Source organism: Trichechus manatus, unplaced genomic scaffold (genome assembly GCF_000243295.1).
Source record: "Trichechus manatus latirostris isolate Lorelei unplaced genomic scaffold, TriManLat1.0 scaffold00297, whole genome shotgun sequence".
NCBI lineage: Eukaryota > Metazoa > Chordata > Mammalia > Sirenia > Trichechidae > Trichechus > Trichechus manatus.
Window position 1 is genome coordinate 445,348 of NW_004444233.1, and position 22,503 is coordinate 467,850.

General features: G+C 49.8%; 1 protein-coding gene across 1 annotated transcript; it reads right to left on the bottom strand.

Annotated features, from left to right (window-relative positions):
* Positions 1-1,268: 1,268 nt before the first annotated feature.
* On the bottom strand, positions 1,269-13,748 carry LOC101354650 (chymosin-like). The gene is made up of 9 exons (XM_004390419.1): positions 13,687-13,748; positions 10,257-10,407; positions 9,190-9,307; positions 8,076-8,194; positions 5,831-6,030; positions 4,087-4,200; positions 2,944-3,088; positions 2,207-2,305; positions 1,269-1,406 (listed from the first exon to the last, which is right to left on the bottom strand). The coding sequence occupies exons 1-9, from the start codon at positions 13,746-13,748 to the stop codon at positions 1,269-1,271; spliced, it is 1,146 nt and encodes a 381-aa protein (XP_004390476.1).
* Positions 13,749-22,503: the final 8,755 nt, after the last annotated feature.

Consider the following 22,503-nt stretch of genomic DNA (forward strand, 5'->3'; position numbering starts at 1 on the left):
ATCAGCAGTTTGAATCCACCAGCTGATCCTTGGAAACCCTGTAGGGCAGTTCTACTCTGTCCTATAGGATTGCTATGAGTTGGAATCCACTCAAAAGCAATGGGGTTTTGGTAAATTGTGACTTAAAGTCCAATCACAATAATGGGGGTGGAGGTGGGGAGCAGGACTGGCTGCCATTTAGTAAACAGAAGTCTGATCTGTTGCATGCCCTCCATTAGGGAAAAGACTGTCAAAGGAATGGGTGCAAAGAAAGAGGAGAGCCACAGAAGCCAGCATGTGCAGTGCCCAGCCAAGCACTGAACAGAGAGTCTTGGCAAAGCTGACTCAAAGATATCACCGAGAAGCTCGTCTGCCTGCTCCCAAGGTAGCTGAGAAATCTCAAAGTAACATAACTGAGAGAATCCCTTAGATACACTTGAATCCACTTGTTCTGACCCTCTGATAATTGTGTTCCCCATGTGGCTGCTCTCCAGGAAAAGCACACACACAAATCTGTCAACATGACCATTGGTCCATTGGACAACTGCAGTCCTCACTGGAAACCTGAGCACTGGCTTCTGCCTGTACCATCGGCCACTGAAAACCAGGCTAACCTGAGCCAGCCCTAAGCCTCGAGCCACTCTCTGAGAGCTGACAAATCAGGTTTTGAGTCTCTAAGACTGAGGATGGGACCCTGGGCTGTGGTTCCTCCCCAAGGTGAATGGTAACCTCAGGACCCTGACCTTTCCCAGATGCTCCCCATATGTTCTATTATCTGTCTTCTTCAATGACAACAACGCCCTTCTCTTTATAAACACAGAGTCTTTCTCTCTGTGGGTCAGGTGTTCCCTGCTCGGCCCCACACCACCAAGCCCTTGCCTCCCATGCCCAGGCACAAGTAAGTCTTGCCCTGAGAAGGTCTAGAAAGATCTATGGTGGGAAGACAGGTAGGCAAGACATGTCCTGAGTTTGAAATGGCCATTTCCCTCATGAAAGTCTCCACCCGTCAACTATATCCTCAGTCCTTCCTGACCAATGTGGCCCCAGTATTGCCAACGCACCATGTAACAATCACAGCCCACACCAAAGATGGTGCAGGGCATTGGCCCCAGTGAGGAAAAGGGAAGCTAGGCTTTGCAGAGAAGCGTTGTTTATTGAGAACCATCTGCCTGAAGTCCTGATGTGTGTGTGTGCGCACGTGTGTGTACATGCGTGTGTGTGTGGGTGTGCGTGTGCACATGTGCATGTTGTATATTTGGGGGCAGTGTGGTTCCTAAGCAGTGGTGCAATCAGATAGCTTTGGCCAGTCCCACACAGTTGTTGGTCCTGTCAAAGACGCTGTAATACTCCTGGATGAAGACGTCCCCCAGGATCCACTGCTGGGTGTCACTGGCACTCTGGAAGCCACTGATACAGGAGCCCAGGTCCTGGGAAAAGAAGGCCGAGGTGAGATTGGTCCCAGCCCCATTCACTGTGGCTGATAACAGGCATTTCCCTACCTGATTCCACAATTCTCATCTATTATTTCATTTCTCCTTGAAATCACCTTCTGAGGGAAGCAACCAAGTATCAGAATCCTCTCGCTCAATAGAAGAAGAAATTGAGATTTGGTAAAATAGTGACTTAATCCAAGATTGTCCATCGGGGTCCTGGAGATCAGAGACCCGGTGCTCTGCCTGTTTTCTCCAGCCGGCTGCCCTCCCGCTCTCAGCACTACTGCCTAAATGACCCACCAGGGCTGGCCTGGGGACCAAGGCAGCCTGCCCCGTCAGTTTGGGGTGCTCATGATTAGGTCAAAACTGGGGCCAGTGGATCAGTGGGAGAGGAGGGAAGGGGAGGACTGAGTGTCCACAAAGCCCAGGCTACTAAGAGCTGGGAAAAGCTCTAGGCTCCTGGTCTTAGGAGCCCAAGCAGCAGATGGTGGTTCACACAGTGAGTTGTGGTCCTTACCTTTCCCACTCTCCCTCCCTGCTCATATCCATGTTCTGTCCTTTCTGTCTCCCCCATTTTCCCCAAGGATGAGGCTATAGTACCCATGAACGAGGCCCAAGGACAGCAGGGCCCCACTCAGAAGGGTCAGTTGGTCTGAATTGATGTCCCTGCATTCTCCATCTAGTCCATGCCACCTCCTTATCTCTTGTTTCCTTGATTTGCCAGAGCCCCAACTCAGAGAGAGAAGATAGGGTGCTAGGAGAAACCCAAGGGATTCCTCTCAAGAGACTCATACCTGGGTGGTGTAAGCAGAGGGTGGCAGTGGGTATTGTCTGCCTTGGATCTCGAAGACAACCGTGGGCATGCTGCTCAGTCTCTCGCAGTCAATGTCAAACTAAAGAGCCAAAGGAAGGTCTTCTTAGAGCAGAAAATGGGGTGTGATCTGACCGGAAGAGGCGCCTCAGTGCTGAAGGCAAGAGAAGCAGCCAGGGCCAGGACTCCCTTCCGCTGTATGGAGTGAACACAGGGGAGTGAGAAAGGGGCCCTGCCTGCTCAGAGAATGACAGAGATGCTCTCAGGCCAAGTCTGGGTCTTGAGACATGGTTCTCACACTGAGGGGGACCAGCCATCAGCCAACCCAGGGACAGATCCCAGCATGGGGGTTTGCTTCAGTAGCTAGCCCCCTCCAGGCCCAGCCAGAGCTTTCAAGGACACCTGAGAGCATTCAGCTGTCAGGGAGGAGGGGATGGACTTGTGGGTGGAGAAGAAACAAGGGGCACAGCAAAGGTCAGCGAGTCAGGGAAGGCACAACTCACCCAGAGGCCAGGAGGACAATTGCAGCCACTGCATGAAACATGGCAGCTCCAAAGCAACAATGGTCCAAAGCCAAAGGCCATCCTGAAGGACTCTCGAGGAACCCCATCTCCATTGGGAAATGGGGTCCCTCACCATCTGCCTTTGTCATTTCTTCCAGGCAGCAAAGGGACCTCTACTTCAAGGGGCCTGGGGAGGTGGAGTGGGGCCTGGTCTTACCTCTCCATACTGGCCCTGTGTGGCTCCAATGACCTTCTGGATGTTGAGGATGTTGCTTCCTGGCCCAACTAGCAGGGAGGTGCCTGTGTCCAGGATGGCCTGACAGCTGCCATCACAGGCCACCACCACGCCGTCAACAGTGATGCTGCAGAGAGAAACAAGATGTGTGTCCAGCATCCAGTCTCCCTCCCTGAGTACTTCCCACCCTCCAGTGCAGGACCTACACCTGGTCGCCTTTCCTGGGACCCCTTCCTGGAGCCTCTGTAACTTCCTGAGCTCAGAGAAAAGACCTGAAACTATTGTTTTTCAACACAGTGGCTATATCAAAGCTGTCTTCACCTTCCATGGTCAAACTTGAATAAAACAAATTTAAGTGCATTAATGGGTAGACTGGGTACCATACTTGTTGCCTGAAGATCTAGTTTCAGATTTTCACTCTGCCATTTCCTTGTTGCCTGTCTCAGGCAAGTTACCTAACCTTTCTGCGCCCAGGCTTCTCATCTACAAAATGGCGACAACACCACCCACCTTGACTTTCTCAAGGGACAGTTGTGAAGTTCAAACTCAATGTTAGTAAATTATAGAAGCGGGGGTAATAGCAGTACCCACCCCACAGGGTTTTGTTGTTAACTGCCATCCAGTTGACCCTGACTCATGGCCACCGCATGGATCATGAGATATGACCATTGTGATCCATAGGATTTTCATCGGCTGATTTTCAGAAGTAGTTCACCAGGCCTTTCTTCCTAGTCTGTCTTAGTCTGGAAGCTCTGCTAAAACCTGTTCAGCACTATAGCAACACTTGGTGGATGCACATGAGGTGCACTGGCCAGGAATTGAATCTGGGTCTCCTGCAGGGAAGGTGAGAATTGTATACTGAACCACCACTGTCCTCCACACAGTTTTAGTGAGGAATAAATGAGACAGTCCATCACTTAGCACAATGCCTACAGGCAGTAAGTGGTCAACAAATGCAGCTATTCTTACTGATAAAGTATAGAAAAGTGGGAGACATCATCGCTGACAAAGGGCATTTGACCTCGGAAGTGTCTGACTCAGACTCTGACTCGTCAGCCTTATGAGTTACTATACTGCAGTTGTGCCTGGCACCCGGGTCCCCACGTCCCCCCGGGCCACACCTACCTGTGCACGGTGAACTGCCAGTACTCTTGCACCAGCACGGGTACCCAGTGCAGGGAGCCCATGTAGTAGGACGAATTAATGGCCCCCAGGGTGAGCATGCTCCCCTGCTCATTCCTGAAACCAAGGAAAGGCCTGTGTACCTCGCTGACACCAGCTCCATGAGGGTGTCCCCGCCCACACTAGGGGAGATGAGACCCGACCCTACCTTCCCCCAAGAAGCTCCATGGAAGTTCTCCCAGCCCCTTGATGCCCCTCCTCAGCCTGGGCTGAGCACCCTTTCTGCCCTTTGCTCTGCAGTCCCCAGACCCAGGCAGCGCCTGGAGCCCAGCATACACATGAAACACGGCAGGGTCTGGAGGAGGGCCTCAGGGATCAGGCCCTCTCAGAAGCCTCACGTGGAAGTGTAGGGTAGTACGTGTCAGGAAACTCCCGTGTGAGGGGAGGTCACAGGTCACGGGACTCAGCCAGGTTCTGCTTCAATCCCCTAGGTGTTCCAGTCATGTCCCTGTGCCCCTGCCCTCAGCCTTTCGGCTGCAGGTAGGAGAGAGGGCCATCAAGGTCACTGATACTTTGGATTAAAACTGCCACCCAAGCCCAAACCTCCTCTGTTCCATCTATAGAATGGTCTCTGTGCAACCACTAGGAAATGCTCACACACATACCCTTACCAGCTCCCACTCTGCTTCTTTCAGTTCCTAGACCTTCTCAGCACCGTCCCACCTCCAGGCTCTCACACATGCTGCCCCCCTGCCTAAAATGCACTGTCCTTCTCTCCCACCGAGGAAACTCCTACTTGTTCCTCCTTCTGCACACATACCTTCCCTGTTATTATTAAGCCTTCTTTGCACCCAGACTTCCCTGCAGCACCCTCATCACAATTGTTTAAATACACAATTGTTTAATCGTGTACGTCATCATGGGTTGTCTGTTCCCCCTGCCGAAGTGTCAGCTCCTAGATTGTCTTGTTTACTGGTGCATCCCCGTCTCCTGGCACAGCCTTTATACATAGCAAAAAAACCAAACCAAATCAAACCCGTTGCGATCAGATCAATTCTGACTCATAGCTGGTGGTTTCGAACTGCTGACCTTTTTGGTTAGCAGCTGAGCTCTTAACCACTGCGCCACCAGGGCTCTTGTACATAGTAGGAGCCCAATAAATACCTATCAAATGGATGAATAAATAAAGGGATGCAAAATTTATCCCTTTCCAGAGCTCAACCGCCCAACCCCTTCTCCTGCAGGTGGTCCCCTTCTCTCTATCCTGCCATTTGGTGCCTCTCTGTCTGAGCTGTGTTGTATCATCATGGGGACAGGACAGTAGGGTTGGGAGCACTGGACTGGGAGTGACCGTCCCTCCCTGGGCCTGTTTTCCCCATAGCAAAGGAGAAGGTTGGACTCCATCAGTATCGGCTTTAAAAGTCAATAAATTTCTGCAAATGATTACTGAGAACCTACCACTTGGGAAAAATTAAAAGCCCCTATACAGGGATGGGGACAGGATTTATTCTTTTAATGCCAGGCATCAAAGTCAAATTTTGGCCCAGTGAACTCTGGCGCATAAATGACTATATTGGGGCCATTTGGCAAGAGGTTAGATGTATCTTTTCATTCTCCCTGGAAACAAGGAGTGGGTTCGTTTGGATGCTGGTGACTACTCTTGAGTTTCAGAGTGTCCCCAAGGGGTGGACACTGCCCTTAGCCAATAATCCGTCTAAGTCTGGTGGTGGCTGGCGGCAGTTCCTACCTGCTCATGTAAACCGAGAAGAGGTCGTGGGCCACCAGGTGCCTGTACATCATGTTGTCAAACACAGGCACCAAGTACTCAGAGGCAAGAGAGGGATAGGCCATCCCCAGGATCCCATCAAACTTGGCGTAGGTGAAGACATTGCCAGGTTCCTGGGTGCTCAGGCCCACAGTCTGCTGGGGATCCACAATGTCAGAGACCTGCAAGAGCGTCCACAGTGACCTCCACCTGCAGCCGGAGACAGAAAGTCTCGGGAGTGGAGGACCAGTTAGGAGGTTATTACAGCAATCCAGGTGAGAAATAATGGAGGCTTGAACCAAGATGGCACAGTGGAGGTATGAGAAGTGGTCAGACTCTCCATCTGTGAAGGCTTTGAAAGAAAGTCAATGGGATTTGTAGACAATGGGATAGGGCAATGAATGGCTAAACAAGTAACTAACAGCTAATGAGCATATTTAATCTTTACCACAACCCTCTAAGGTAAGTATCACTGCCTCCATATTGTAGATGAGGAATTGAGGCTTGCCCAGAGTCACACAGCTCGAGAGAGAGAGAAGTCAGGATCAAACCCAGCTGTATCCCAGAGCCCTGCTCCTGACCACAGTGCCCAACGTAGTAGATACCCTCCCCTCTCCTGGGTCAGCACCCAGCAGCTCCTCCTCTGGACAGAGTGACTCTTGGCAGGGTGGGGAGACTCTCTGAACATGAGCTGAGCTGTCCCTGAGGTCTGTACACAGAGCCCCCTTTCCCTGTGGCTCTCGTTACAGACCCTCCCCTGCTCCCTGGCCTCGATTCTGCTCCTGTCATTTGAGCCATGCCCCAGGCTAAGCCTCCTGGACTTCTTCATCTTTTCATCCCCCTAGAAGCCTTCCTGCTTGGAACAGAGGGCTGGGATGGTTTCCCTATTTGGTCCTCACCTGGACCCTGCAGCTGCCACCCCTGCCTGGCCCAGCCAACGCTGGTCCAAAGACACAGAGGGCAGGTCCTGTGTGGGGTCAAACCAGGCTGACAACTTCCCTACATGCCCCACTCCACACTTCCATGTGAGGGTTCTGGGGAAGCCTGATCCCTGAGAGTCTCCTCCTCCCCTCCCCAAGTGGATGAGTAAAGGCAGCCAGATTGTATCACGGCTGGGGACACTAGGCACAGGGCTAGCTCTTCAATGAGAAGGTAGGTTCTTCCCTGCACCCAAAATAGCAGAAAGGAAAGCAAATAGCTCCAGAAGGGCAGAGGAAGTAGGACACCCAGGCGCAGGAATTAGCTTTCCAGCGTGTCAGCTGGGCCACCTCAGTAAATGGCTCTGGCGCCTCCATTGTCTGGTGCTATCCCTTAGGGAGGCCTGAGCTGGGTGGGCACCTGCCCAGCCAAGAGAAGAGGATGCAGAAAGGGCTATCAGCAGGGAAGCTGTGACTTTCTAGGCTCAAAGCAAGAGAGACTTCAGGTAGACCCAAGAAAGAACCCAAGGAAAATCAAAGTGACAAGCACGAAGCAAGGCTGCTTGAATTTTAACCTTGGACAGTGGGTGAGGAAGGAAGGAAAGAAACCAGCATTTACTGGGCATTACTAGGTGTCCACTAAAGCATTAGGTGCTTTGGAAGCCAAAAACAGGAGAAAGGAGCTCCCTGTTCAGGAGGGCAGAGATGCTGCTCTTCGACTTGAAAGAAGATGCTATCTATGACTCAGAGAGTGAGATCAACAAGAGAGCCCTGCTCAGAGGGTCGAGGCCTGGGTCTGACACTCAGCTCCCGCAGTCACCAGCTGTGAGACTTCAGGCAAGTTATCAGCTCATCTGAGACTCAGTTTCCTCATCTGAACATTGGGGATAATAATACCTTCCTCAAAGGCTGTTGGAAGAAGGAAACTTAAAATGAGATCGTAGGCGTGTCCCTGAGGAGCTCAGTGCTGACAGGCTCACAACCCTGAACTAACTGTGGCAAGGGGCACAGGAAGGAAAGGAAGGAAGACAAATTTTAAAAAAAGGAACGGGGTGATGGAATCCTGGACCTGGCGAAGGCTCTCAGGTGGTCTTCTGAGGGCTGAGAGCAGGAAGGAGAGCAAGGAGCTGTCTGCTGGCTAAAATCCCTTTCAGAATCCAGACCCACCAAGCCACCCAGGGTGGGCAGGACCCAAACGGCTCCCCAGCACCAGCTAGAGATGTAGCCCCCAGAACCAGGGTGTCTGTGGTGGGGAAGTGGCTGGTGGAAGAGGAAGGGCGAGCACTGGCTGGCCCTGCGGTCCCACTTACGGTGACGGTGTCATAGCCCAGAAAGCCTTGAATGTTGCCGGTGCCGTACTGACTGGTCAGGGGGTGGCCCATGTTCTGGATGGTGGAGGCCTTGGACGGGTTAAAGCGGTGGTGGTTTTCTGGAACACAGACCCAAAGTTAGCGGGGACCCTGTAGGAATCTTCTCGCCACCTCAGCCATGCCAGCCTGGGCTGAAACACTCGCCAGACCTGGTATGAATACTTTTCTAAATGCTGACCAGCAGGGAAAATAAGCAGCGCATACTGTCTATAGCATTGTCTAGTAAAGAAAGTCATTCTTCGCTGCTCAACTCACCTCTAGCAGTGCAGCTACAAAAAAGAGAAGTGGGGGGACAAGGAGAGAGGGAGGGGAAGGGGGGGCCAAAGAGAGAGGGAGGGGGAGGGAGGGGGATTCGAGAGAAAAGGAAGGAAGGGAGGGAGGAAAGGAGGAAGGTTTCCGAGTACATTTTACTTTTACCAACTGAGTAACCTTAGTCCAGTCCCTTTTCCTCTCTGAACTTTGGTTTCCTCATCTGTAAAATGGGGCTAAAAAGAGTACTGGCCTCCCAGGGTTTTTTGGAGATAAATGATTAACATATACTAAATGGTTACTCATCATTAGTAATAGACCTTCTCACTTTATTCTCCCATCACCCACTGGCACGTCATAGCCCCATTTTATAGAAGTGAAAACTGAGGACCCAGGAGGGTAAGCAGCTTGCATTGGCTCCCAATAGAGACAAAAAAAAACTAAAAGCCAAAAAAGCCCATTGCTGTCGAGTTGGTTCTGACTCGTTAGGACCCTACAGGACAGAGTAGAACTGCCCCATAGTGTTTCCAAGGAGTGGCTGGTGGACTCAGACTGCTGACTTTTTGGTTAGCAGCCAAATGCTTAACCACCGCGCCACCAGGGCTCCAGGAACTTTATACATTAGACCATGATTTGCAAACCTGGAGGGGAGAGATGGGACACAACCAAGGCAGGAAATGTCAAGGCAAACTCTCCTTCCATGCTACATTTCCCCTGGGCTGCCCAGACCACCAGCTGGCAGAGTGGCCCTGGGGTGTCAGCATGAGGTGGGAGGGAAGGCGGGGAGGGGAGGGAGGTCACTCACGACAGGCATCACTGTTGCAGTAGACAGGGGGCACCCAGAGGTCTGAAGAGCCTGTATCAAACACCACAGTGAACTCCTGGGGCGGGGTCCCAATGTAGATCTTTCCAAAGTACTGACTCTGAAGACAGACAGCACTGGGTCAGAGGCACGGGGTAGGAGCTCTTTCGGTCCGTAGACCCTATGCTTTCTGCCCGGAGCCTGGGAGCATCTCGTAGGCAAGGTCGAGGGGAAGAAATGCAAGGAGGATCCCTAGGGAGGGTTCCTCGTCTCCAGCCTGCACGCTGGCCTCCCACATCCAACCCTGCTTGGCCTGACCCTCCCACAAGCCCTACCACCACTGCTGGAATCAGCCCCAGAAGTGAACATTAGACCAAAACTTAAATCCTGCCTGGTAGGGAAACTGAGCCACTCCTGCCAAGGGCAGGAAGAAGCTAGGCACAGAGGAGGGGCATCCTCTAGGGACGGGGCCCCAAGTCCCAGCCGGAGGTGTCACTGCTTCCTCGCCAGTCCTCCTAGGTGTCAGAGCTAAGGCTGGGGCCAGGGTGAAGATGACCTAGATAAGGAAATGAGAGCACAGGAGAGAAAAAACGCTGGTTGTTTACTGTCAAGAGTGACAGATGAGACAGAGACAAGCTCCCGGAAAGAAACAAGGCACAAAGGATATCCCTGCCTGAGTCCTGAGTGGGAAGAAGACGAAGATGGTGGCCGTGTACCGAGCAGCTGCAGAATGGACACCAGACTAAGATGTGGGTTTCTCTGGGCTGTGAAAGGCAGGCAGGAAGTTGGGTCTAGAAGCCGATGGCGTACCCCCGACTGATGTGTGCAGGAAGGTGTCTGAGCTCAGACCTTCCAGCGGTGACATTTGCAGCCTTGAAGGCAAGACCATTGCCCTTGCTGGGTCTGCTGGCCCATTGCAGGCATTGCAGGGGGCAGGGAGGTGTCTTCCACACCTCACAGGGCGCCACGATTCCTGAAAGGGGGAAAGCGGCAGGGAGGCCGAGCTGAGGGGAAGAGCCCATTGCACCCTGTGAGAATTCATTCCCAGAAAGGCTGGCAGAACCACTCACGTCCAGGTAGTTGGTCAGAGGCTCGCTAGCCACCTCCCCGCAGTTGGAGTACTTCCTGCCAATTGCATACTGGTGTTTTCTCAAAAAGTCATCCAGGAGCCCATTCTCCTTCAAGGCTTGTCTCATAGACTTCCCTTTGTGCAGAGGGATCCTGAGGAGGTGAGGAAGGATTAACGTAAGTGTGGGGCATCTCCCTCAGGCTGCCCAGCCTCTCGGAAGTACCCTGTAAATCACTCTCCACCCTGCTGTTGCCAGCCCAGCCTTCTGGTCAACCTTCCATTGACCCCAGGCCAATGGCTTTCAATTTTTATCATAACTCAAAGTAAAAACTACATTTTACTTCAGTTCACAAATCAGTGCCCACCCTTACTAAATGCAATGCACTCTGATATTTTCTATTCCTTTTTTTTTTTTCCATACTGGTGGAGATCCACTAGATGTGTTTTATAACCTGTTGATGAATTTTGCACCGTGCAATTTGAAAGATACTATACTCGTTATCAATGACTCTGTCAAGCAAATTCTTGCTGTGTACCTACTATGTGCCAGGCATTGAGCAAAGTACAGGGGACACAATAGTGAAAAAGATAGTCTCTGCCCAGTTCTGGCAGAGAACTCTGGAGAGTCCCTTTGCATTTCCTCTTTCACTAATGCCTGTCTCCACTATCTGGATAGCTTTTACCCTAACGATTAGAAATTCTTCAAAGGATTTCTCAGGGCAGGGCCTGGTCTGCAGGGACCTCCTGACCTAGATGTTGGACGATGAAGACAGATGAAGGGGAAGAGAATCAAGAGGGAACACAGCAGAACCTGGTTCTAGGCCCAGCTCTGCCCCATCTGTGGCACTACGGGTGTCTCCCCGAAGTCCTCTGAGTTTCAGCCTCCTCCTCTGTAAAAGGGCTAACTCCTTTCCTTCCAGCCACTCTCCTGGCCCTGCCTTTGACTAACCAGGTGTCCTAACCTCTTGGTTTCCTCTCCTGTAGACCGCAGGAGTGGAGCTTCATCGATTCCCAAGGCCACGTCCAACTGTAAGAATCAGGTGGTCTTCCTGTGTGGAGCTGGTTCAAGGATAACGTAAGGCTACAGATGGGAAAGTGCTTTGAAAGCAATAAAATGAGTTTTCTCATGTTGTTCACATCCCAAATGGATTCCATATGAAACAGTCCTGTACATGAATCATGATCTATTCTCTGGGTCCCCCACCCCCAACCTCATATGTGACTTCAACCAGAACCTGGCTGATCAATGAAAGGTCCAGGAAATGTTTCTCAGCCCTTGTCTGCAATGATAGCAAAGGACTCAGGCACCTAAAAGGAAGTAGGCTGGACTGAGCTCCTGGGACCGAGTCTATAGCTACCCTTTCCTGTGTCCCCATGCCCAGGCCTCCAAAATGTTTTCTGCTTGGCTCTAAGCTCCAGTTCCTGTGTGGATCTGCAGGATGCCTGGTGGCTCCCACAGAGAGTAAGTGAGACTCTGCTGAGGTATCCTACCCCAGCACACGGCCTCAGAGAGCCTCCCTCTGAGAGGAGCCAGCGGCATCTGGAAGGCAGTCCTCCTCCCCATGCCGAGAACCAGGAGTGCAGCTGTGCACGGAGACTCCACTGCAGAGGCTGCCTGAGACCCACTGCCACAGAAATCTCAGCTCCAGTCCTGCCTCCAGTCTCAACACAGCTTGCACTTGGAGGAATTTCATTTTCGGGACCATCATGAGGAGCCCTGAATGGTCGAAGGCACCCAGACTCCTTTTCAGGGAGCCAGCTTCCCTAGGGAGGGGGCCAGATTTCCCCCCATCTCAGGGCTTAGCCTGACAGGGCTCAGACACAGGCACTTCGAGGTGCTGGTTGTCGTGGTGAGAATGCAAATCCACCTGGGACCAGGCCCTAGCTTATCCTTTACTAACCATGTGGCCTTGGGTAGGTCAGGGGCCCCCTCTGAACAACAGTTTCCTCATCTATAAAATGCAAATAATAGTATCTACCTAAAACAGTAGCCGTGAAGATTAGGGATAGTGTAGGTAAAGACCAGCTCAAGTGCCTGGCACCTAGTAACAGCTCAATAAATATTGTCTATTATTTTTGGAGGAGTATCTGGGGCCTTTGCTCACAAAGGACTTGGTATGACAGAGAATTTTATATCGCCTAACAAATGCTTATATAGCTCTTGGAGCCCAGGTGGGGCAGTGGTTAAGAGCTATGGCTGCTAACCAAAAGGTCGGCGGTTTGAATCCACCAGCTGCTCCTTGGAAACCCTATGGGGCAATTCTACTCTGTCCTATAGGGTCACTATGAGTCAGAATTGACTGGATGGCAACGGGTTTTGTCTTGTTTAGTTTTTTTTATATAGCTCTTACTATGGGCCAGGCACTGTTCGAAACATTTTACAAGTATTAACTCATATAATCTTCATAACAACTCTGTGAGACTGTATCAAGGATTGAATTGTGTCCCCAAAAAGACATGTTCAAGACCTAACCCCTGGTACCTGTGAAGGTGACCTTATTTGGAAATGAGATCATTGCAGATGTAATTAGGTAGGATGAGGTCATGAGAGTGGGCCCAATCTCTACGACTGGTGTCCTTTTAAGAAGAGAAGAGACACAGAGAGGCACTGAGGGCAGATGGCCATGTGAAGACGGAGGCAGAGATTAGAGTGATACCACCAGAAGCTAGAAGAGACCAGAAAAGATCTTCTCCTAGAGACTTCAAAGGGAGCATGATCTTACTGACATCCTAATTTTGGACTTCTAGCCTCCAGAACTATGCCAGAATAGATGTATGTTGTTTGAGGTTATATAACCGGTAAATCAGTTGCTGTCGAGTCAACTCCAACTCATGGTGACTCCACATGTGTCAGAGTAGAACTGTGCTCCATAGGGTTTTCGATGGCTGATCTTTCGTAAGTAGATTGCCAGGCCTTTCTTCTGAGGTGCCTCTGGGTGGATTCTAACCTCCAATCTTTAGATTAGCTGCCAAGTGCATTATTGTTTGCACCACCCAGAGACTCCTGAAAACACATAGTTTGTGATAATTTATTACCACAACCCTCAGAAACTAATACAGATGGATACTGTTATCATCCTAATTTTACTACAGATGAGGAAACCAAGGCACAGAGACGTTAAGTTGGTGATAGAGCTGGGGTTCAAATCCTGGGCAATTTGACTCCAGAAACCATGCCCTTCATCTCCCCAAGCCACCTAAGAAAGATGGCTGACTCCCTGTTCTTTTTCACCACACCTGAGGTATAAGGGCACATTTAGAAGAGAAGATCCCAACGTGCAAAGACAAGAGTAACAGGGAGGGATTATCTTGGGAACATGCAGCATTTTCTCCAAAGGCTTCCCAGGGGAACCGCAGGCTAGAGGATTCAGGAAAGGCCCACCCAGACGGGACACAGGAGATTCCCCCCCTCAATGGGGTCTTACACTCACCTGGTAATCTGATTGCTTTGGAAGAGCGTGAGGACTGCAAGAAGCACCGCGAAGCCCCTCATCCTGGACCACCAGCTGACCCCTGCTCTAGCCAGTGCCCATTGCCACAGCCTTTATAGAGGGAAGGGGGTTCCTGCTGGCTAGAAGCCTCACCTGGAAAGATAGCCCCTGACTTCAGGCCGCTCTGCAAACACACCGAGACAACATCAGACTGTCTAACACCCACACTGATAAGGCCACAAATTCCATCACCTGGCGACTTCAAACTTGAAGCATACACATGCCTGATCTCCAAGCCAGGAAATGTAACATAGGCCTCTCCAAATCTGTTTTCTCTTTCCAAACAGGACTTCTTGAACCAACACAGGTGGGGCTGCTGCCAGACATCTGACCCATGTCCCACATTATGGTCTGTAAAGAGGCCTATTCTTAACAGACCTTACCCCTGCCCTGTCTGCCTCCCTTCCTGGACCTGACTGTACTTTACAGCTGGTGGTCTGCCCTGTCCAGGAATCTCCCACTTCAGTCCTCACAGACCCAGTTTTCTAGGGGAGACTCAGTTTACTCCCAAAGTGGCCTCTGAGGCAGAGTGCTTGTTCAGTCTGTCACTCCGGGGGCGTGGGAGTCTCTTGGCCCAGGGAACAGGGTTCCTCGGGGTTTACAGCACAGAGCAGGTGCCACAGGGTACAGTCTAGACAGAAGGCAGCCTGAGGCTGATGCATTCCCTAGGGGCATGGGCCCTCATTCCATATTAGAAAATGAGGGGAAATAAGAGATCACATTAGCAATTGGGAGAACCAGGAGGGCTGAGCAGAGAAGGCAGACATGAGCCACACACATAGAGGAAGGAGAGAAATACGGCAGTCAGGCTTAGGAAACAGGTTGGGCCAAGGCTCAGTATCTCAGTCCCACTCAAGGGTCCAAGGGAGCTTTTCAGAAGCACCACCTGCAGAGGGTCCCAGAGTCCAGGCTGGAAGGCTGAGTATTCTCTCACGCCTGTAGCCTGAAAAAGAATTCAAACAAGAAGGAAAACAAAGACTATAGCCACAAAGCAATGGAGGAGATCATGTCCTGGGGTGAGGTGGGGCTATAAACTGGAAAATCAAGATCACGTCAGCATGACGGGGCAGCACAGGTGAAGGCAGGGGCTTTGGGAGCACGGCCTGAGGGAGCCCTGTGTGTGCAGGCTGTGGGCTGCAGATGGTACGGAAGAGGAAGGCCGTCTACCTGGGACACAGAGGGCTGCTGAAGTAGCTAAACAGGTGAGCATCTGTGGGTCCCAGGACATGGCCGGCCTCAGAGAGGGGGATAGACTTAAAAGTTTAATATTTGATTTGTAAGGGTCTTAGGGGGAAGCCTTGGAGGACAGTCAAGAGGGCAACTGAGGATATTTTTGACAGAAGCTAGGAAGATAGCTTGGAGTCCCTGGGTGGTACGAAAGGTTAAGGTTCAAGTCCACCCAGAGGTTCTTTGGAAGAAAGGCCTGGAGATCCACTTCTGAAAAATCAGCTATTGAAAACCCGATGGAGTACAGTTCTACTCTGACACCCATTAGGTTACTATGAGTTGGAGTCCACTCAACAGCAACTAACGGGAAGATAGCCAGATCTGATCCTACCACAGTAATGCCCCCTCCATGCCCCCTCATAAAGCTGGGATCCCAGAAGGCTGGCCCCTATACCCCCGGGGTACCACCCACAAGCACACCCAGCTGTCTTCTTGGCACCCTCCCTCCCCAAAAACCAGGGAAGCAGAGAGAAAATCTTCCACTAAATGGAACAGCTTGTTTTGTGTTTTCTTTCCTGTGGCCATTGCCCTGCCAGTCCAGGTCCTGCAGCCCTGTGACAATCCCCCAGCATCTGAGTGGTGCTTCCTCCCACACATCAGCACCAGGTATAATACGTAGTAGCTGCTCAGTAAGTGTTAAAAAGAAAAACGAATGAATGAAGAGTGGCCTTCCTACCACCTGTGAGGAGTAGCAGGCAGCTTTGTTCTTCTGCCCTGCAGATTAGCAGAACAAGGCTGAGAGAGGCTAAAGGACTTGTCCGTAATGAAAACAGAGCTTGAAACGGTCAAGAGACTCTTGATCTAATGCCTGTGCATGATGCCACAGGGGCCGGTATGCTAGGGGGCTCTCATCAGGTTACGTGGTTATATCTGGGGCAGGTCTGCTTCTCACTTGCTCTTCCCAACCTCTGTCTGTCCTTCAGGGCAGTAGGTCCCACCTGCAGCATCTAGGGCCCAGACCCTCTGGGGTTAGCAATATGAGGTGGGAGAGAAGCAGAGGGGAGGAGAGAGAGATTGCAAACTCTGTTCCATGTCACCAGCGGCAAACGTTCTTGGATGATGAATCTTGGAAGTCAGACTCAGCTGTCTCTCCCCTGGAAGGTGACCCTCGGGGCCCAGACTCAAAGCTCTCTTGGCACTGGTTGCTCTGCGTTTATTCACAAGATTGGGATCATTCTACCAGCACTCAAGTGCGGCACTATCAGGAGCACTGCCCCAGCACAGAGCGTCTGGCGAGCTTATCGATGGAGGGCAGGCCGTGAACTCAAAAAGCTTTTAGAAAACCAAGATAGGATTTCAGTGCCAGTTACCTGGTGCAGGGTGAGAACGACCACCCTTGAGCAGCTTAGACTCCTGGCGCCTGGGGACTGACCTACAAAAGTGACTGAAATAAAATCACCGCCGAGGGACACCTCTCCTCGGTATCCACCTTGTGATGTCTACTCTGATACAAAAAGCAACAAAGTCAGTTCAATTCAATTTGTTGAGCATCTACTACGTGCTCGCACTGAACACACTGAGATGGACCTGAAGTCTTCTCTGCCTTAGGGAGCCCAGAGTCAGATGGAGGAGAAGTTGGACCTAATGTGTGATCACAATGCAGTAGAAAGCAATTGAAAGGGGTGAACTCTTCCCATTGCAAGGGGCCAGTTGGCAGGGGGAGTGGGGTCTCTGAAAAGGGCATGTGTGACATCCTGGGTTCAAATCCTGCATCTGTCATGTAGTGGTATACCCTTGGGCAAGCTCTTTCTCTGTGCCTTGGTTTCCTCTTCCACAGAGTAGAGACAATGACACCAAGAGGGTTGTGAGGACAGGAGATAAGCGTGTCAAGTGCTGCCAAGTGTTAGGACTTCGACAAACATAAATGACTGCAGTGAGTGACCTTGAATGGCTCACTGCATCCCAGCCTCCACTTGCTCAACTGTAAAACACGGGGATTTACTAGCTCATGGAGCTGGTCTGAATCTCAGGTGTATACACAACATCAGTTCTCTTCGTGTTCTATAAATCAATTGAATTTCTGCAGTGTGCCCCTATCTCTCCAGGCTGGGGAGGGGAGCAAATTAATCTTGGTCATTTTTGTGGAATGCCCGGCAGATGTGCTTGGGCCCATGTGACTTCTCAGCACGCCAAGGTGCTGGGGAGTGCCTGAAGGTCCTCTCCTGTCTCTGTCGTGGGCTACTGTTGACTCCATGCCACAGCTGGGCAAATCCAGCCTTCTAGAGCATGCCTGGGTCATACCCCCAAGACAGGCCACACAGCCACGCCAGTCTGGTCTTGCCAACTCCCTGGACCACCATTAGGAAGCAGGGTCCAGGTCCCACCACTCAGGACCTGCCTGTCCCCCACTCCTTCCGTCACACTGCTTCTTCCTTCTACGTCCTCCAAGGACCCTCAAGTTCTCCAATGGGCTTAGGCTTTAGGCAACAACATCCTGAAAATCCTGCGGGTCACTTCGGTTTTCAGCCTTGCGCACACCTTCCCTGAAGCAAAGAAAGGCAGAACAAGTTTTTCTTTCCGTGTGGAAAAGAGAAAGAAGAAAATGAAAACATGATTCAATATCTCAAAATATTATTCAGCCACACTAAACATAAGTAAGCTTTATTGTATGCTTACTTAGTATCAGACACTGAGCATTTACCCCTTTAAAATAGCTCCATGCTACAGATGAGCAAACAGGGGCTTAGAAAACCAGTTGTCATCGTGTCGATACTGACTCATGGTGACTCCATGTGTGTCAGGGTAGAAGTGTGCTCCACAGCGGTTTCAATGGCTGATTTTTCAGAAGTAGATCACCAGACTTTTCTTCCGAGGTACCTCTGATGGACCTGAATCTCCAACCTTTTAGTTAGCGGAGAATGCATTAACTGTTTGCACCACCCAGGGATTCCAAAGCTTAACACATTTTCCAAGTCACTCTCTAATAAAAGGTGGATCTGGGATTTAAACATGGGTCTGTTTGACTCTTGACTGCACCACCTCTTAATTCAAGCACGTAACCCTCCCAGCACCAAAATTCAGCAACTCAGCAAAGGTGACCCCATCATGCCCACACCTGACTAGCCCCAGAGGCTGAAGAAGATGAAGCGGCCTTGCGGTATTTAATATAGGACAGAGAGAGAGCAATGAATGGCTCAACTGGGAGAGGCTCTGGGAAGGGAGACGTGGGAAACACCCCAAAGACTGTCCTGCCCATTTCTAAAAGTCCCCACCCGGCTCCCTTCCTCCCCACAAAGCCATCCCTGTGAGCCAAGTAGTGGCCTGTCCACCAGCCATGTCAGCAGAACATTTGGGTGAGAATGGCTCCCGGCCTCAGAACCTGCACCTTCCTTGCTCTGCGTTAAGCAACCTGGGCCCTGGAAACTCTGCCCAACACCTCAGGGAACTGCCAGGTCCTCTTGGGAAACAGGGCAGGGTTGTTGGTCCTACCCTGCACACAAGAGAGCGTATGGTTGGTTATGGGAAACAGCAATGGTGGCACCCGTTGCAGGCTCCTGATTGGGATGGAGGGATAAGCCAGGAAAGGGAGGAAAAAGACAAGGCAATGCCCACAGCTATGATGCAGGACTCGGCAGGGTGAGCAGCTCCCAGCACCCAATGGGCCTTACCTGGCAGAGAGAAGCATATCGACTGATCATCAACACCTTATCAGGCCACTCCCACCATAGGAGTCCTTATCAGTAAAGAAGATCCAAGACAAGCTACTGACTGTCTGGGGCCTGGCCCCAGCACCTCATCAGCCTCATCTCCTGCAATTTCCTAAACTGGAACTAGGCACAGACATTCACTGTGTCCCAGTCATAACCTGCAAGTTCCTGTCTCCACACTTGGCACAAGTTGAACCTCTAGATTACAATGCCCTCCCCAACTCCTCTCCAGCTTTGAGAATCTTTGCATCTATTGGAGACCTTCCCTGGGCATAACACTAGTATAACATTTAATATATAGAACATTTAACATACAACATATAAAAGAACACAAAAGCACTATTACTTCACTTTTCCTCTACTTAGAGTTTATTTCATTAATTAGATTATAGCCTTCTCGAGCAAGAGTTGGTAAACCATAAGCTGTTTTTGTGCTGCCCATGAGCTAAGAACAGTTTTACTTTTTTAAATGATTGAGAAAAATTAAAAGAATAATAATATTTTGTGACATTTAAAGTTATATGAAATTTAAATTTCAGTGTCCACAAAGTTTTATTAGAACACAGCCATGCTCATTCATTGATATATTGTCTATGGAGACATTACAACAACAGAGTCGAGTAGTTACAACAGAGACCATCTGGCCCACAAAGCCTACAATATTTGCTATGTGGCCCCTTCACAAAAAAAGTTGGCTAAGTAGTTTTTTAGAGATAGGGAACATGTTCTACACTTCTTTGCACACACACACACATGCACACACGCACATGGAGCCCAATGCTGTGTCTTGGTCAATGTGAGTAACCAGAAGGAAGCAATATTTACCAAACACCAAACACCTTTTGATTTTTTTTTAATGTGTCATTCAATCTCTCCTCTCATTGTGCCTTTACATATGCTGTCCAAATGCCCTTCTTCCTCTTTCCTGCCTAGGGATCTCCTTCAAGATTCTGCAAAAAAGACATCTCTTACTATATCAGTTAAGAATGAGTTCGGATGCAAGTAACAGAAAATCCAGCTACAGTGATTTAAATGAATGTCCGCTTATATTTTTCACAAAATAAGAGGCCCAGAGGAACATGGTGTTGGTTCAATGGACATGTCTGCAATTCTTTTGGCCTCTCTCTCACAACTGCAAATGTCTGCTACAGCACCAAACATACATCCGATCTCAAAACCAGAAAAGGCAGTGCCAACAGACTTCTTATGCCTAATTCACTAGAATTTCATTGTATAGCTACGTCAGTGTCATGGATTGAATTATGTTCCCCCAAAAATGTGTGTATCAATTTGGCTGGGCCGTGATTCCCAGTATTGTGTGGTTATCCTCCATTTTGTGGTTGCAATTTTATGTTAAAGAGGGTTAGGGTGGGGTTGTAACACCCTTACTAAGGTCACATCCTGATCCAAAGTAAAGGGAGTTTCCCTGGAGTATGGCCTGCACCACCTTTTATCTTATAAGAGATAAAAAGAAAGGGAAGCAAGCAGGAGTGGGGGACCTCATACCACCAAGAAAGCAGCACCAGGAGCAGAGCATGTCCTTTGGACCTGAGGTTCCTGCGCTAAGATGTTCCCAGACCAAGGGAAGATTAATGATGCGGACCTTCCTCCAGAGCCAACAGAGAAAACATTCCCCTGGAGCTGATGGCCTGACTTTGGACTTGTAGCCTACTAGACTGTGAGAGAATAAACTTCTCTTTGCTAAATACATCCACTTGCTGTATTTCTGTTATAGCAGCACTAGATGACTAAGACACCCAGTGATACCTCAAGTGGATGGATTTAGCAAAAAGAAGTTTATTCTCTCACAGTCCAGTGGGCTACAAGTCCAAATTCAGGGCATCAGCTCCAGGGGAACGCTTTCTCTGAGAGCTCTGGAGGAAGGTCCTTGTGATACATCAGTCTTCCTTTGGTCTGGGAGCATCTCAGCGCAGGAACCTTAGGTCCAAAGGACGCACTCTGCTCCCAGCACCGCTTTCTTGGTGGTATGAGGTTCCCATGTGTCTCTGCTCACTTCTCTCTTTTGTATCTCAAAAGAGATTGCATTAAGACACCAATCTTGTCAACCTCATCAGTATAACCTCATCACAGTGATAGAATTTACAACACATAAGGAGCTCACATATAATCTCATCATAGTGATAGAGTTTACAACACATAAGGAAATCACATCAGGTAACACAATCAGAGAATACTGGGAATCATGACCCAGCCAAGCTGACAGATATTTTTGGGGGACACAACTCAATCCATGACACCCAGCTACAAGGGAAGCTGGGAATTGAGTATTTTGCTTTATTGCCTGTACAGTAGAATCAGGCAAGTGTTTCAACCAGATGCTGATGAACCAACCCATGGCATCTACAACAACCACCCACTCCTTTCCAGCACCTTCAATGTTCTCAGAGTGCTTATCTCATTGCAGAGTGGTGACTGACACATCGGCCTCCTCTGGACTGTGAACTCGAGGGCAGGAACTTTGTCTTGTTTATCTTTGTAACTCTAAACACCTAGTACCATGCCTGACGTACAAGAGGCACTCAGTGAATTTTGAATTCATTCCCTCATTCACTAAAAAAATATATATGGAAGAAGTAAACAAAGGAGACCATGGGACCTCATTCCAGGAGTGTTTAGAAAGGAGGTCTTGGGTGATAGAGATCAGGAAACCAGTGACCAGTTGGTCCATGTATGGATGGTCAGTGGTCCATGACCCACCATGGCTGCAATCTCCCCTTTGCTGATGAGTCCCTTGGTCCAGCACTGGACACATAAGATGAGTAAGGCCCTTTCCCTGCCCTCAGAGAGCTCATTGTCTAGTGGGACAGACAGACACACACACAACTAAGTACAATTTAATGGAATAGTACTTTAATTGGCTTATGGATGAGGCACTGTGGCGGCAGGCAGAGCAGGGGGCTTAGTCCAGGGTGAGCTGGATATAAGGGATATAAAAAGGGATGCTGCCCCAGGGGGCATCCAGCACGTTCCTGGGCAAGTCCAGCCAGGAAATGCCAGTGACAAGGGCTCTACTGGGCAAGGTAACCACTGAATAGATGACCCTTGTTGGATCCTCCTCCCCCTAAACTTTGAACCTTATTATAGATTGAATTGTGTACCCCTAAAATATGTGTCAACTTAGCTAGGCCATGATTCCCAGTATTATGAGTTTCCTGTGTGTTGTAAATCCTATCACTATGATGTTAATGAGGTGAGATTAGGGCAGTTATGTTAATGAGGCAGGACACAATCTACAGGATTAGGTTGTATCTTGAGTTAATCTCTTTTGAAATATAAAAGAAAGAAGCGAGCAGAGAGGAGAGGGACCTCATTACTACCAAGCAGGAAGAGCCAGGAGTGGAGCATGTCTTTCAACCCAGGGTCCCTGCACTGAGAAGTTCCCAAACCAGGGGAAGATTGATGACAAGGACCTTCCTCCAGAACCGACAGAGAGAGAAAGACTTCCCCTGGAGCTGGTGCCCTGAATTCAGACTTCTAGCCTCCTAAACTGTGAGAGAATCTGATTCTCTTTTTTAAAGTCATCTACTTGTGGTATTTCTGTTATAGCAGCACTAGCTAACTAAAACAAACCTCTATGATGCTCCCCAACTTGAGGACTGGACATTAATTACATAATGCTCCTGCAAAAACATTTAATGATAATTTGGGAGGTGGTGAGGAAACATCCACCTGGCCCCTCAGCAAAGCATCCAGCTTAATCACATTAATAGTTAATGCTGGTGGGTACCAACTACCGATCAGGTACTGCTCTGAGCCCTTTACATTTGTGAAATCAGTTATTCCCAACCATAAACCACCACAGTCTTAGGAGCTAGGTATTGTTTCTTCCATTTTAAGGAAACTGAAGCACAGAGCAGTTAAG

Coding starts and splice junctions, on each gene's coding strand:
- LOC101354650 (XM_004390419.1), bottom strand. CDS start 13,748: ATGAGGGGCTTCGCGGTGCTTCTTGCAGTCCTCACGCTCTTCCAAAGC. Junction 10,408..13,686: donor CAAAGCAATCAGATTACCAG/GTGAGTGTAAGA, acceptor TCACCTCCTCAG/GATCCCTCTGCACAAAGGGA. Junction 2,306..2,943: donor CACAGGGCCAGTATGGAGAG/GTAAGACCAGGC, acceptor TTGGCTCTTTAG/TTTGACATTGACTGCGAGAG.